Source organism: Gopherus evgoodei, chromosome 8 (genome assembly GCF_007399415.2).
Source record: "Gopherus evgoodei ecotype Sinaloan lineage chromosome 8, rGopEvg1_v1.p, whole genome shotgun sequence".
NCBI lineage: Eukaryota > Metazoa > Chordata > Testudines > Testudinidae > Gopherus > Gopherus evgoodei.
The window spans coordinates 101270065-101284975 of record NC_044329.1 but is presented as its reverse complement, the minus strand read 5'-3'; the positions used below and the strand labels follow the sequence as shown (position 1 = coordinate 101284975).

The 14911-nt window shown below is 43.8% G+C and overlaps 1 protein-coding gene across 3 annotated transcripts in view; it reads right to left on the bottom strand.

The window, feature by feature from the left end:
- Positions 1–13594: 13594 nt before the first annotated feature.
- The window catches only part of GLIS1 (GLIS family zinc finger 1), a 285082-nt gene continuing 283765 nt past the window's right edge, over positions 13595–14911 (bottom strand). For all 3 annotated transcript variants that reach the window (XM_030573308.1, XM_030573307.1, XM_030573306.1), the window contains one exon: positions 13595–14203. In XM_030573308.1, the coding sequence (XP_030429168.1) occupies positions 14067–14203 (137 nt within the window). In that variant the 3' untranslated portion in view covers positions 13595–14066. The remainder of the gene's footprint in view (positions 14204–14911) is intronic.

Here is a 14911-nt window from a genome sequence, read left to right as displayed (position 1 = left end):
ATAGTGTGTTGAAAGGAGAGCTTAATAAAGTGAAGACTTCTGGCTTGGAGGTCTTTCTCCAGCTTTCTAGTGAAACCCATGCTGTCAGTTTCTGTTCTTTCTGCTTCCAGAAGACTGGCAACCAGCTGGTCCTACAGACTGCTCATGGTAGCAGGAATCACAAGGAGAAAATTACCAGCTTCACAGTTCATTTCAAGATTAGGGAATTGAAATTTAAAAGTGATTATCAGACCAATTTGTTTCTAAAAAAATTAAGAGAAAAAACTATAGTGAGTGTGTGACGTGCCTCCACATGCTGAACAAAGGGAGCCTGTAAAACAAGGGCAGGAGTGTTGTATTTATTATAATTTTAGTGTGCTGCTGTCTTTACCTGTTGGAAGGGAGAATCAGAGCCTCTTCTTTGGAGTGGTACAGGACGATGCTGGGGAATGTAATAGTAGTAGTTTTGTATTATCAGCATGGCTGTAATTTACTAAATTAACTACTCTGCCCTCCATAAACTGTACTAGCATAAGAATGTTATTCCAAGGGGTTATTGAACATTTTATCAAAAACTTTTACAATGGAGAACATATCCAGTAATTGTTATGGGAATATTACTCAAATGTGTATGTTTTCAATTTAGAAAAGCAGAAGATTTATATTTCCTTAAGCTTCTAATCATTTATACATATGACCTCCATTCATACACCCGAAATGGCTCTTCCAGAATTCTAAAATTTACTTCAGATGTTTCGTTTGGGTGTTTTGCTTTACCTAGTAGCTGCCAAGTTTGGGATTACTTAGCAGTAAAATTAGAAATGTGGATTTGAGTATGTACCAAAATCCTGACAGGTGTTAACGTAACTCATGTTGAATATTTTATTCTTTAAATAGTAAAATGTAAACCTGCATTTGTTTAGTTTTGCACCCCTGCCAACTATATCGGGTATCTTGAGTGAGTGACTAGAATCACTGTTTTCTATACATGCACTTCTTGGCAGTTTCCAATGTCTGTTCCCAACTAGCGTTAGATTTATAATTTTAACAGATTTGTCTTCCATAGCAAATTTCTAGCAAAATGTGTGACATATCTCCTAAAGAGCTAGGAAAAGAAGATCATTATGCAATAAGGGCCAGATTTTCAAAAGTATTTAGGACTGAAAATATTCTGATAGACTCCTCTGGGATTTTCAAAGTTGCCTAGGCATCTTGTTCCTATTGAAATCAATGGGAGTTAGACATCTAGGCACTTCAGAAGATCCTACTAGTTCCCTATTTGCATCTTTAGGTACTTACATGCCTTTCAAATCTGGCCCTAACCTCTTCAGAATTCGAAGATGTCATCTTGGATTCTATTTAGTTCAAACTAGGGTTCATGGGCAATCTATCTTGGTACCAGTAGAACCAAATCTTGCTTCAGCAATAGGGTTGCTAGCATTCCAGTCACACAAAAACAAACACCCTAGCCCCATCCCTTTGAGGCCCCACCCCTGCCCCAAAGCCATGCCCCTACTCACTATATTCCCCCTCCCTTGGTGGCTCGCTTCCCCCCACCCTCACTCACTTTTACTGGGCTGGGGCAGAGGGTTGGAGTGTGGGAGGGGGTGAGGGCTCTAACTGGGGGTGCAGGCTCCAGGGTGGGGCCAGAAATGAGGGGGTCAGGGTATGGGAGGGGGCTCTGGGCTGGAGCAGGGAGTTGGGGTGTAGGCGGAGGTGAGGGCTCTGGCTGAGGATGCGGGCTCCTGGGTGGGGCTGGGGATGAGGGGTTTGCGGTGCAGGAGGGGGCTCCAGACTGGGGGGTGGAGCTCAGGGATTTGGAGTGCAGGAGGAGGCTGCGGGTTGAGGGAGGGGGTTGGGGTGTGGGTGGGAGTGAGGGGTCTGGGCTGGGAGTGTGGGTTCTGGGCTGGGGATGAGGAGTTCAGGGAGGGGGCTCTGGGGTGGGGCGGAGGGGCTCAGAGCTGAGGCATGGGATTGGGGGTGGGTTGTGGGCTTACCTCCGGCAGCTTCTGGTCAGTGGTGCAATTTCGGGGGGCTAAGGCAGGCTGCCTGCCTGTCCTGGCACCGAGCTGCACATGCCCCAGAAGCAGCCAGCAGGTCCGACTCCTAGGCGGGAGGGAGAGGGGGGACAAGAGGCTCCACATGCTGCTCTGACCCATGGGCACTGCGCCCAAGCTCTCATTGGCCAGTTCCCAGCCAATGGGACTGTGGAGCCGGTGCTTAGGATGGGGGCAGTGTGCAGAGCCCTATGGCCCCTCTCTGCCTAGGAGCTGGACCTGCTGGCTGCTCTCACAGCACAGCGCAGTGCCAGCCAGAACAGGTAAGGACTCACATGCCTTAGCGCTGCAGCACCGCTGACTGGACTTTTAACGGCCTGGTCGTCCATGCTGACTGGAGCCACCAGGATCCCTTTTCGACTAGGTGTTTCAGTCGAAAACCAGACACTTGGTCACCCTATTCAGCAGGCACTTATGGGACATATCCTTGAGTCCCGTGCCTTGGCTGAGTAGCAGGCCCATGCACAGGATAATTGAATCCTCCTGCCAGGCAATGGGAGCTGCTCCCCTGAAGCAACTCAGGCCTAATGGTTGCAGGAACCTCTGCAGCCTCTTATAGTGCCTGCTGGCAGTGAAAAGATTGTGGGATCTTTGCAACGGTAGACGCTGAAGCTTAACTCTCTCACTGCTTCATCAGCCAGCCCATACCCTGTTTCTTCCTATCTCTTGTGAACTGTTGCTCAGTCAGTACAAATTGCCTGCACGCGCCCCTTATATCCAGATACACAACCCTCTGTGCTAGACAACTACACTAGTTCCACTGCCAATGGACCTTCCAGAAAAGGGACTGGGCTTGCCTGGAACTGTGAGCAAGGAATTTGTCTGGTCTGAAGAGGTTTCCACTTGTGCACTCAAACATACATGCAGATGGCCAGAAAGAGATTAGTGCCACTCCTGGGATGTGAAGAGGTATTGAGCGTGAGCCAGGGATCTAGAGGGGGTGTTTTATAGACGTGGGCTCTCCTGGGTGCTGTGCCCTCATTCTGTTTGCCAGTTAACTCTGAGCCTGAAACTTGCAAAGGTTTAGAAAATTAAGAACCATTTTCTAGTAAATAAGGAAGGAATTTCTAAATTGCAGAAGACCAGAAGTGCTGTTATTTTTTAAATTTTGATCAGCTTGGGTATGGGCAGGGTGAGTTGTTGAATGAGAGCAGTTGGCTACAGCCAAAAATCCATGATGGCACAGAAGAATTACTCTAATTTTTTTCCTGGCTTGTCATCCACCATAAAAATACTTCTATCATGGATATGGATTAACTCTGTTAATCTCAAAACAAAGCAGGTAGAAAGCTCAGTCGTTTCAGGACTTCAGCTACCCCAATGCTTTCTACTTTTTAGATACATGTTTAAAGAAAAATGTCTATCTTGGTTTGACTAATTTTGCAGCCTTGAGTAGTTGGACAGACCATAAAACAAAGTTGTGCTCCTATCTAAATGGGGAGCCGTCAGGTCTCTTCTGCAAACGAGAGCCCTTTGACTTCAGAATGATTCTACAATGCTTGCACCCTGTTTTAATATCTTTGATCTAGCCCTGTGTGTTTAAATTTTAATCTGTGGTATAATGCCACTGACTTCAGTAGAGTTTACACTGGGGTTGAATTTGGCCCATAACTTTTTACCAACATTGAAATTAAATGGAAACAGCTGTCAGCTCCCTGGGTGTTCTTCTATTAGTCTAATTCTTTTAATTATTAATAGAAATGTTATTGTATAACTGGTTTTTACTTGTATGGATTTTATTAAAATGGTAACAATGAAATTTTATACTGTCCCTTATACAATCTAGATTAAAAGAATTTTACAATGGCTAATTATTTCCATGTAGTTAGTCATCATTTTAAGAATAACTTAGTCATAGTTCTTTCCCCCCCCCCAATGTTGCTTGCAGAGCTGCCATCAGTCATTATTAATATCTAGAAAATGTGTAAGTTCCCTTTAACCCACTCTGTAGTTCCTTGCTGTTTGTGGTAGTTACCTTAAAAGTTATCATATAGATTTAAAAGTGTATCATCGGAAACAGGGTTAGTTATTCTCCCTTCCTGAGAAGATATAAAGCAGGGGCATGTTTCCAGAGTCAGGCAGGGTAGGAGCTCGGAGGATGTCTCCAGAAAGTCTGGTTGATGAGGAGCTAAAACTGAGAAAGGGATTAGAGCAGAATCCCAGGAGGCATGTGACAGTAAATGGGAAAGGGAGGACCTTCAAGAGGAATATAAAGGAAGCTAGAACCAGAGGTGGGGGTTGGACCCATGTTGAACCTCCCAGTGGTTCAAATGTCTCTCTCACGTGTGCAGCTGAAGGTCCCTTCTCTACACATTCTTGGACTGCAGCTCTCTTCTGGGTTGCTCTAATGCCATGAGGAGTGTCCCCTTTATGCTCTCTTCCTTAAAACTCCATGTCATTTTGAGTCTCCATTCTGCAGTTGATTGTATCTGGGAGAGTTCGAGTGGAAAATGTTGATTGTTGGACCAGTTGGGCAGCAGGAAGTTGAATTTAATATAGCTGAAATGGTTACAAGGACTCAGAGAAGCAATATCCTTTTCCATTGGCAACAGCTAACTCTCCCTTTGAGCTAGAAGTTACATTTATTAAATCTACATTTTTAGGGCATGATACCTGATAACTTTTGTGCCATATTTCTTTATATATACCTTTTAGGTCAGACCTGATTGACTGATCTCCTGAACTACTGTGTGACGTTGCCTCATTACAATGATGACAAACAGTTGTTGTTCTGGCATTCTATGATGTACCCATACATTTGCAAAGTTTCACATTTATCCTAGTTTGCAAGCACATCTACATAATTCATTAAGAGGAGGTGATGTACGACAGTTAACAAATGAGGGGAAAATTGGCTCTGCACAATAAAAATCTGGATCAAATAAAAAAAATTGGAATGGACCTTACTTAATGGATCTGGTTTGGATGCAGCCCAAGAGTGTGGAAATGTCACAAGAACTGCAGGTCTCCTAAGATTTGTACCACTCAAGGTGGTTAAGCTTCAAACCTGAATTTCATTTCCTATACTCAACGTAATCTGGATGTGAATGCCATCTCTTGGCTCATTCCTAATGTATATTGTACAGACACATATATATAATGACTAGGGTTTTAATTTCAGAGGGAAAACCATTGCTCCTGTGTATAGTTATTTATTATTTAAATTGTGTTGCCTGGTTTGAAACCATGATTGTCAATAAAACTACAAGTCACACTTTCATTCCATAGAGCAATAGTTTTCTGTTATAGAGCCTAATTCCAATCATCATATGCTTGCAGTTACTGGCTACAGCACCACCAAGAGAAATCTGCCAAGTACACCTTTACCTCGATATAGCGCAACCCGATATAACACGAGTTCGGATATAACGCGGTAAAGCAGCACTCCAGGGGGGTGGGGCTGCACACTCTGGTGGATCAAAGCAAGTTCGATATAACGCGGTTTCACTGATAATGCGGTAAGATTATATCAAGGTAGAGGTGTAGTAAGTATATCAAGGAAAAGAATATATTAGACACTTTACTGCTTAAATATACTAAAGGAGAATAATGAAGTACACAAGTCACTATCTTGTTTTATTGTCTAGTTTCTCTCTTATGGATAACCTCCCAAACCACATCATCACAAATTAGGAAATTGAGGTAGTTCTTTGAACCTATTCTTTTGGTTTACAGGAAACCTGAATCACACAGATTCTTCACTGAAGTAATGACTACAGCTGCTATGCTTAAATACTCCAGACGTATGTGAATCATTGTGTGGTTTCGCATAAGCTGATTATTGTGATGTACTTCTTAAATAATTGACAAAATATGTTTGGCGAGTTGTATTTTTGACAGAGCTATCCTTTTAAAAAGGAATCTTTGTTTCAAAAATTAAAAGCAAACCGCCCTTTATAAGCCACCATTCAAAAACTGGCAGTGTGTTTCTCTTCAATATCTCTGTCATTAGTTAATACAAGTTGTCCTGTTCTTTATCTCTGCCAGTATTAAAGCTTTGTTAGACTTTGGATATGGTACTCTTAGATCCTCCTCTGTCCTTATTTCAAAAGCTGTAGAACTTGTGAGCATTTTATCTCATGCAGGGGGTTGAGTTTACACACTTGCTTTATTATGATGTGACAATATAGCAAAAGAAAACCCAGATGCTTCAACACACAGAGACATTGACTGGTTATCTGCTGTCTTGCCATTAATGCTATCTGGGGTGGTAGAATAATGGTTTGTCTCTTGATTTTGACTTAAAGTTAATGCCCTGGTTTCCTTTTGAGTGCATCTTCCTGTGTGTCTGCTGACCCCACACGTCTTGCAGCTTAGGTGACTGCTGGTATTTAAACAACTGGTTGCTCTGCTTTCTCTTCTTTCCATTATGCCAGCAGGTAGGCATTAATAACTGTCCCGGATCTACCTGCATTAATCATTCTGGAATGAATGCTCCAGATCCACCTTTAAATGATGTTGCTCAAGTAACATTCCAGCAGTAAAGCTGGTTCCCTCTGCTTTGAATTAGATGGCAAAACATTGGCTAAGACAGACGACCACTCTTTTGTTCCATCAATTTTTCTGATCCAAGATCTAGCTGTGGTTCCCTTGATAAACGTCTATGTATTATTATGTTTCTTACCCAAACCACTCATTTACAAATGGAAAGCTCCTTCTTCTATATCAAGGAGGATATCCTAGTGGCTTTTGCCCTATAATACCTCAGAGGCAGCTTTCCTGAGAGGGGCTTACAGGGAGCCCTGGCTGCATATTAAAGCGTCTTAACCCTTTTGTGGGTAAAGAGGGTGGTGGTGCAGACAATCCATATGGTCCCCTCATTGTACATACTTTGGGGGTGGGTGATGGAATCCCTGTGAATGTGGGGTCTGACTCAACTCCTTTATAATCTAAGGCCAGGATCTTAAAGTAGTGAGTATTGATTGTGGATGCCAACTGATCACCTTAAAGAGATTGGATTTTAATGAAGTGCCGACCATTCACCCTCTGAAGATTAGGTCCCTTTATGGGATCTCAATTATGGGACTTTCGTTTGCTGGCTGAAAATATTGTATTCTGCCATCATACCTACCCAGACACACAAAATCACGTAGGGCTATACTTAGGTGCCTAAAGACAGAGAGGTGCATTGATTCCAATGAGAGTTAGGTGCTTAACCTGGTGTTCCCAAGAGGACTTTCACAAGTGCCTTCCTATGTTTGAAAATCTGCTCCTAAGCATTTTTGAAATTTTTGGACTAAAGTGGTACTGCAAACTATTTATACTAGTTAGCCAATGGGTATTGTTTTGCACTGGATGGCCTACATCTGAATAATGAAACTGAGGACAGAGCTTCACTTGTATGTATGTATGAAATCAATGGGAGTTAGGTACCTAAATACCTTTGCAGATTTGGGTCCAAATACCTGGATAGCTTCCACTTGACAGGAGGAACTTAAGGAAGTATCTGTTTGACTTTTACTTTGGGTATAGCTATGCTATTAAGAGATAAGCATGTTAATTGGTTCATTTTATGTCAGGGGAAACAGAATAGATCCTGATCCTTGACCTTACTCCTAAGAACATAAGACCGGCCGTACTGGGTCAGACCAAAAGGTCCATCTACCCCAGTATCCTGTCCTCTGACAGTGGCCAATGCCCAGTGCCCCAGAGGGAGTGAACCTAACAGGTAATGATCAAGTGTTCTCTCTCCTGCCATCCATCTCCACCCTCTGACAAACAGAGGCTAGGGACACCATTCCTTACCCAGCCTGGCTAATAGCCATTAATGGACTTAACCTCTGAATTTATCCTAACACTTATCTAAGCATGAAAAGAATTTAACACAATTATAGCCATACATATGGTTTGCAGGTTCATCCACAAGGTGAACAGAGAACAGCTGGTCTAAACACTCAACCAGCAGCATGATAGGATTAAGAAGATTGTACAGCCTTTGGTTATAGTGTAATTGTGTTTTCCAGAGGATGAACTCTGACAGCATGCAAGCATCCATTGCTGATCTTTTTCAGAGCTAGGATTAAAGATGTAGGAATGTGGCTATTAGTTGCATCTCTGGTCCTGTCAAAGGGTGCTCTACTCACCACTGGATCACACATCTGGGGATTAGCTCTGCCAGGCGAAAGTCCCATCCTGCGGTTATGCTCTGTCACTCTTGTGTTCTCAGTACTTGCCTGCTCTCATTTTGTGGCTTGGCCCTATGGCCACCTCACTGTGGTTTTTCCCTTCCAGGGAAATCACACACATCAAAGTCTCTCAGGACCCACTGCCCCTTAACAGTGCCTCTTCTCTAGTGTCTGTCAGGGAAAGCCAGGCCTGCCCTCTACATTGGGTTCTAGCTCAGGTACCCTAAACTAGCCATCAAAGTCTGCACAATCCTATCCTGTCCTGTACTCCTGCCTCCCTATAGTCCCCTTCTAGGCTCAGCTACTGGGCTTTATACAGCCCCTCCTGTTCCTGTCCAGCTGAGCTTCAGCACTAATTAGTCCTTGTTCCCGGTTCCTCTTCCAGGTGCGGCCTAGGCAGTTAATTGGCCCATCTAGCCACTTTAACCCCTTCAGGTCTTTGTGGGGGACACCCCATCACAGAAACAATTCGCACTGACTTTAATGGAATTTTTACTTGTACTAGCGCTGGGTAAAAGTGCCCAGTTTGGCACCTAAAATACAGTCATTCTAATAGTGCTAAACCATGAGGCTATTGTTTTAGAGGATGAGAATAGTGGACGAAGAATATCACAATTGTCTTTAAAAGCTAGCACCTCCCTCAATGAGTTCCTACTCTGGGAAACTGCTTTTATGTTGGCATATGTTGAGTGGGTCTCAGGTGGCAGGATTTTGCCACTGGTTTGAAGTTACTCAAATTTGTCACACTTTTAATTGCCCAGGGAAGAGCTAAGCACTGTGTTTAATAATGTTTTTAATATCTGATACAGCATTAGCATTTTTTTGAAGATTACTTAAGCTCGTTACAGCTAAGAAGATGCACACGATAATGTTACATGGTCCACGTGCCCTTGAAAATGTTCTGTTTGTAAAAGGCATAATGAGGAACAAGTACAACCCATTAACTTGTATGCTAGAACCGTGCAAGTTTTCCCAACAGACCATCAGAACCCAAGCAAACTACCAGCTATTTTTCCTTTCATGTTGTATTGGAAGCTCATAGTTGTGAGCCAGAGGTGTTGATGATTGTGGCTTGGAAGGCAGTAAAGGGAACTTAGTCACAGGCACCAGACCAGTAAAGATTATAAACATACAGAAGTTTTACAAACTGCTTGGCTGGCCATAGAGAAGTTATTACATCTGAAATAGTGGGACAGAGGTTAGACTGCTATATAATCTGCAGCTTTTCTATTTCTAAACTCACAGAGTTGCCCCATGGTCAGTATGTTCCAGATCATCTTAGACCATTCAAAGCTTGAGGAACTGCAGTGAACTTTCATTTGCTGGTTGAAAATATTGTATTCTGCCATCATACCTACCCAGATCTGCACTGTGATTCACTAGGAAGCTGCAGGGAAATATACCAATAAGAAATCTAATAGAGGAGATTAGAAAGGATTTCAGTGATTTCTCTGCTTATATTTTGGAGAGACTGCCCCGAAGTCCACACTGTAGGATAAGCCAAGCACTTTTTTTGTGCCGTGGTGTTACTCTTTCTGGGGGTGGATCAGAAAGCCTGATTAACTAGTATGCTATCTTTGGAGGGTAGTCTACACTGTTTTAATATGGTTCTGTGCAATGAGGTGCAGATCGAGCATTTCTTTTAGCAAACACCAGCCTGAAAGCTTACTTACATCAGAGTAGTATTTGAATCCTTTCCTCCATGCACATAAATAATATAAATCCTTGTTATCACTTAGCTATTAAATATTCAGGACATAAAAATGTTACTGTCTCCTTGGGTTAGGGGCCACTGTGATGCATGCAAGTTGAAGTTCGCTGTGTTCTGCAAGCAAGGTAATGAATCTGTATGTACTATAATACAGAAACTGGCTTCTAGAGGGCAGCAAGGGCTCACAACTGCACTGACGCTAATGTCAAGCATCAGATACCTTCGATTCTTGCAGTGTGCCACTACACAGTGAGCTGTAAGCAGCATGGCCTGCAAAGCAGCACTATGAATGTTTACAATGCACTTTACAGCCTACAATGCACACAGAACAAAGTAATAGTGTAGGCCTATGGGAATATTGACTATCTATATAACCCCTTAGCTCTGCCTCTCAATATTCTAGAGGTGGTCACAACGGTGGCAGTACAGTTTCAGCACCTAGCTATTATTAGGAGGTATTAGCTTTTAAAAAATAATATAGTGCAGACATATCAGGACATGGAGTTGGGTAGGTTTTATTCCACAGGACTATGGTACAGCCTCAATTATTAGGCCCTCAGTTAGCCTATGCTCCTTCTTATCCAAAACCGTGTCATGTTCTCCAAGTCAGATAATCAAGGTGATTTTCAATGAAATATTCAATGTCCATGATATAGTGCACACTTTATTATCTTTGTCAATTTGCAAAAGGGTGGACAATGTGTATCTAGCTAAATACCATATCACAAATAACTAATGTGATGTATATACAACTACACTGTGACTGGGCTCACAAATTTGATCCATAAAAGCGACAAAGAGGCCTATGGCACCTTATAGACTAACAGATGAAGTGGAGCATAAGCTTTCGTGGGTGAATACACTGACGAAGTGGGTATTCACCCATGAAAGCTTATGCTCCAATATGTCTGTTAGTCTATAAGGTGCCACAGGACTCTGTCACTTTTTACAGATCCAGACTAACAGGCTCCCCTCTGAAATTTGATCCAGTTTTCCCAAGATCACAAAGACATGAAACTATTAAGCAAATGTTAGCCCTGAGGCCATAGCTAGAACTGGTGTATGGCATGAGGCACGGTAGCTTCTAGCACGTATTGTGCCTCCTGCTCCTCTCTAAGTCGTGCTGTGTCAGGCTGTGTTGCTCTTCAGGCCTGGTACATACGTTAGGCATGCAGCGCCTATGGTCTTTTGCACTAGGTTTCCTGCTCTTTTTGACACCTGTATGACCTCACATTCAGCAGCTCTCAGTAGGACACTATGAGCCCTTTCAGGAGCACAGTTATTCTTGGCCTTTGTTGAGCTTCATTCACCAGCCACCTTTCACCATTTTGCCCCCTTTTCTGTTTCACAGAATCATAGCACTGGAAGGGACCTCGAGAGGTTGTCTAGTCCAGTCCCCTACAATCATGGCAAGACTAAGGGTACGTTCACTCTACCTGCCGTATTGGCGGGTAGCGATCGATTTATCGGGGATTGATATATCGCATCTCGTCTAGACGCGATATATCGATCCCCGAACGTGCGCCCCATCGACTCCGGAACTCCACCAGAGCGAGCGGTGGTAGCGGACTCGACAGGGGAGCCACGGCCGTCGATCCTGCACCATGAGGATGGGAGGTAAGTCGGAATAAGATATGTCGACTTCAGCTACAGTATTCCTGTAGCTGAAGTTGCATATCTTACATCGACACCCCCCCCCAAGCGTAGACCAAGCCTAAGTATTATCTAGACCATCCCTGACAGGTGTTTGTCCAACCTGCTCTTAAAAATCTCCAATGATGGAGATGTCACAACCTCCCTAGGCAATTTATTCCAGTGCTTAACCACCCTGACAGTTAGGAAGTTTCCTTACTCTGTAGTTCTTTCCCTATGGCGACCTCCAGTTCTGTCCTCCATGGGGTACACTCCCACCCACCCCTTCTCTATCCCATCTGTTACTGATCAGCAATGACATAGTTAATGCTGACATTGTTAAAGTCTCAGCACTGGGCTTTCATGATGTTATGCTTAGCTCAATAGGCTGGTAAGGAACATGGATGTATACTCCCCTCAGAGCTAATGTTAGGCTGGTTGCAGACTTGGGACGCCATTATTTTACATGCAAAACACACTGGGAACAGTGTCATCACCACCAGCAAGGCTAGAAACTCTTTTTTGCACAACGTGTGCATTCTGGAGCATCTGAACATGACATATGGGTCGTACACATCCATCAAGCGGCCAGGGTGACCGTAACCTCTGGGTTTAGCGGTACCCTGCTACTTCTTTAGGGACTTTGTTGCTAACAGATATTTTCATTAAAAAAAAAGTGTGTGCATGATGGTTATTTAACCTGATGGCTGCAGAGGAAACCTCAGCCATGTGAACAGCATATAAACCAGTATAGGATGCCTGCCTATGAATTGCCCCATTCATTTCAATGAGTGCCCTGTGGATGCTGCTTGTGCAGCTCCAGAATATGGTATTTTTTCCAAAATGCCACCGAATTCAGGGTTTTTTTGTGTGTTTTTGGTTTTTTTGCGGTAGAAATTGCTGATTTTCTGTAGTCAGGCGCCTGACATTTTGATTTCTCTCACCTAGGTCTGTGGGACCCAAACTGAAGCTTCCTCTTGTTCACCAGCTTGTCCCACAGCTGGGACTTAATTAGCTGAGAGTCCATGGTCCCTCCCTTCATTGTTCCAGGGAGCTGGGGCCTGGAGGCCCAGTTTGCAGCCAGGGAGCAGGGGAAGCCAGAAATACTGGCTGATGAGCTGGACTGCCTAGAGAGATGAGCTGCTGGCGCTGGCTGCAAGGTCCAATCTGGCACACATGTGAGCAAGGAGGTTCTGAGCCAGGCCGCCTTGACCACATCGCAGGAGCCAAAGGAGTGGAGCCAGCCCACTTGAAGAACATAGCCCAGGAGGGGAGAAAACCCAGCCTCAGAAATAGTCATTGGCCAGTTTTACATTGGTGAATATTTTCAACTCTGAGCTACAGTTGTGTGGGGGTGGTGGGCTGGAAATGAGTGGCACTTAGTGGTTCATTGTCTGTGTGGAGCCCATATGGGCTTGAGATCAGAATCAGTGTGTGCTGGGCCAGGCCTGTGCCCTGCATGCCCACTGAAGGACATGGTGGCCCTGACCACCTCTCCGTTCCCTCATGGTGCCTGTGGGAGCAAGGGGGAAACACAGCAGCATCCAGCTGCTACCCCCATTGCCCTTTTATCACATACATGTGAGAACTGTGTATTGAGTGAATGTTGGAAAACTAATATGTAAAGGGACATTTTCTACCCCCTTGGCTGCCCCTTGTGTCTTTAAATTCTTTCCTTCTATTTATTATTCAGTGCCATTGCCTTCAATGTAATGATACTCAGACTCCCATTCTCCAAACCCCTTGGTCCCAGCCTGTAGCCCACCCCCGCACCTCAAACCCTTCATCACCCCCCCACCATGGAGCCCCCTCCCACACCCTGAACTCCTCATTTCTGGCCCCACCCCAGAGCCCTCATCCCCTCCCATGCTGCTACTCCCAATTTCACGAGCATTCATGGCCCCGCCATACAATTTCCATACCCTGATGTGGCCCTCAGGCCAAGTTTGCCCACCCCTGGCCTAGACTGTGTACAGCTATCTGAGAGGTAAATATGTCTATTAGGTTAAATAATTGAGCACCTTTCTTGTCTAGATCAGGGTTTATCAGACTGAAGGTAAGAAACAACAGTATACTTGTATCCAGTTTTTAATGCTTTCTTGTAAAACTGAAAATATAAAACCAGCTGAGCAAATGAAGGCTTTATATACATGAGGTCTGTGATTAAAAAAGTCCGTTTAGTCAAGAAAATGTCCAATGAATGAAACTAAAACGATTAAAGGGAACAACAGTCTCAAATTGAAAACATACATTTCAGAAAAAGAATCTTTACAAGTTATTATATAACTTACATTTACATTCTTACTAAGAAATGATAAAACAAGCTGTTTCAAATGCTCCTCGTTCCCTTAAAGCATGAAATCCAAAGTGCCACAGCAAAGGAACAGGTTCCAATCATTTTTCTTATACAGTATATTCATTTATACAATGGATTGGTAAATGTGAGGTGTTTGTTTAAATGAGCACACAGAGATACAGACTAAATAAAAGTACTGGAACAGCATTGTGTTACTACGTATACGGTAATAGTAATAATAAAGGAAACAAAGGATAAAGCTGTTCTTAGGTATCTGTATAGATGGAAGGAATGTGATTCAAACAAGGATCAAAAGCACCATTTGGGAAAAATCCATTTTCTTCGGCTCCATTGGTGACTGCTTCTTCAGACCCACATTGTGCTTCAGAAATTACATCGTAGCCTGAAAGCAGGACAAGCATATGAGCATGATTTAGCACCATAGTACATACGAGGGTTGAGGCAGGAAGCACAAGTCTGAGTCCTAGAGATATGTAGTGAAGCCTCACATTAATCAGACAGCAGAATTCACCACTAACGCCTCAGTTAGACATTATGAAAACTAACCTCATAATTTGTGTCACTGTGCATGAATTTCCATTCACTGCTTTGTACGGGTACCCCTATGTGAGTGAAGTTTATTTACAATGAGGCTTCTCGATAATCTGGCTACTGGTGTGGGTGTGTCAGAGTATGCCTCTCCGGAGGAATTACTGTTAGTAGGACATGCCAAAGCAATGGATGGACAAGGATCCTAGATAGTGTTCTGAAAGTGCTGCAGACAGATTGTGTTGTATATTTTTCTCTTTTAAAGGCACTTTGAGGACTGGGAATGTTTCATGTGTGCCCCATACATTCTTGAGATCCTGTAGGAATCTGGCTAATGTATCAGCTGGCTCCCTAGGGTGTGGCCTGCATTCTACAATTTGGGGTTTTGTCAGGCTCCTGGTGCCCCTGCGTGCACTCTGGAGTCAGCATCAGGGGCACAGGGTGTTCCCTTGATAAGGAGCGTTGTGAAGCATGGTGCCCTCTGGCCACCTGTACTGGCGGCATCTCCAATGGACCTTCCATTCTGCTGGTACTGCTCTCCTACTGATAGCATGGTTTTGAG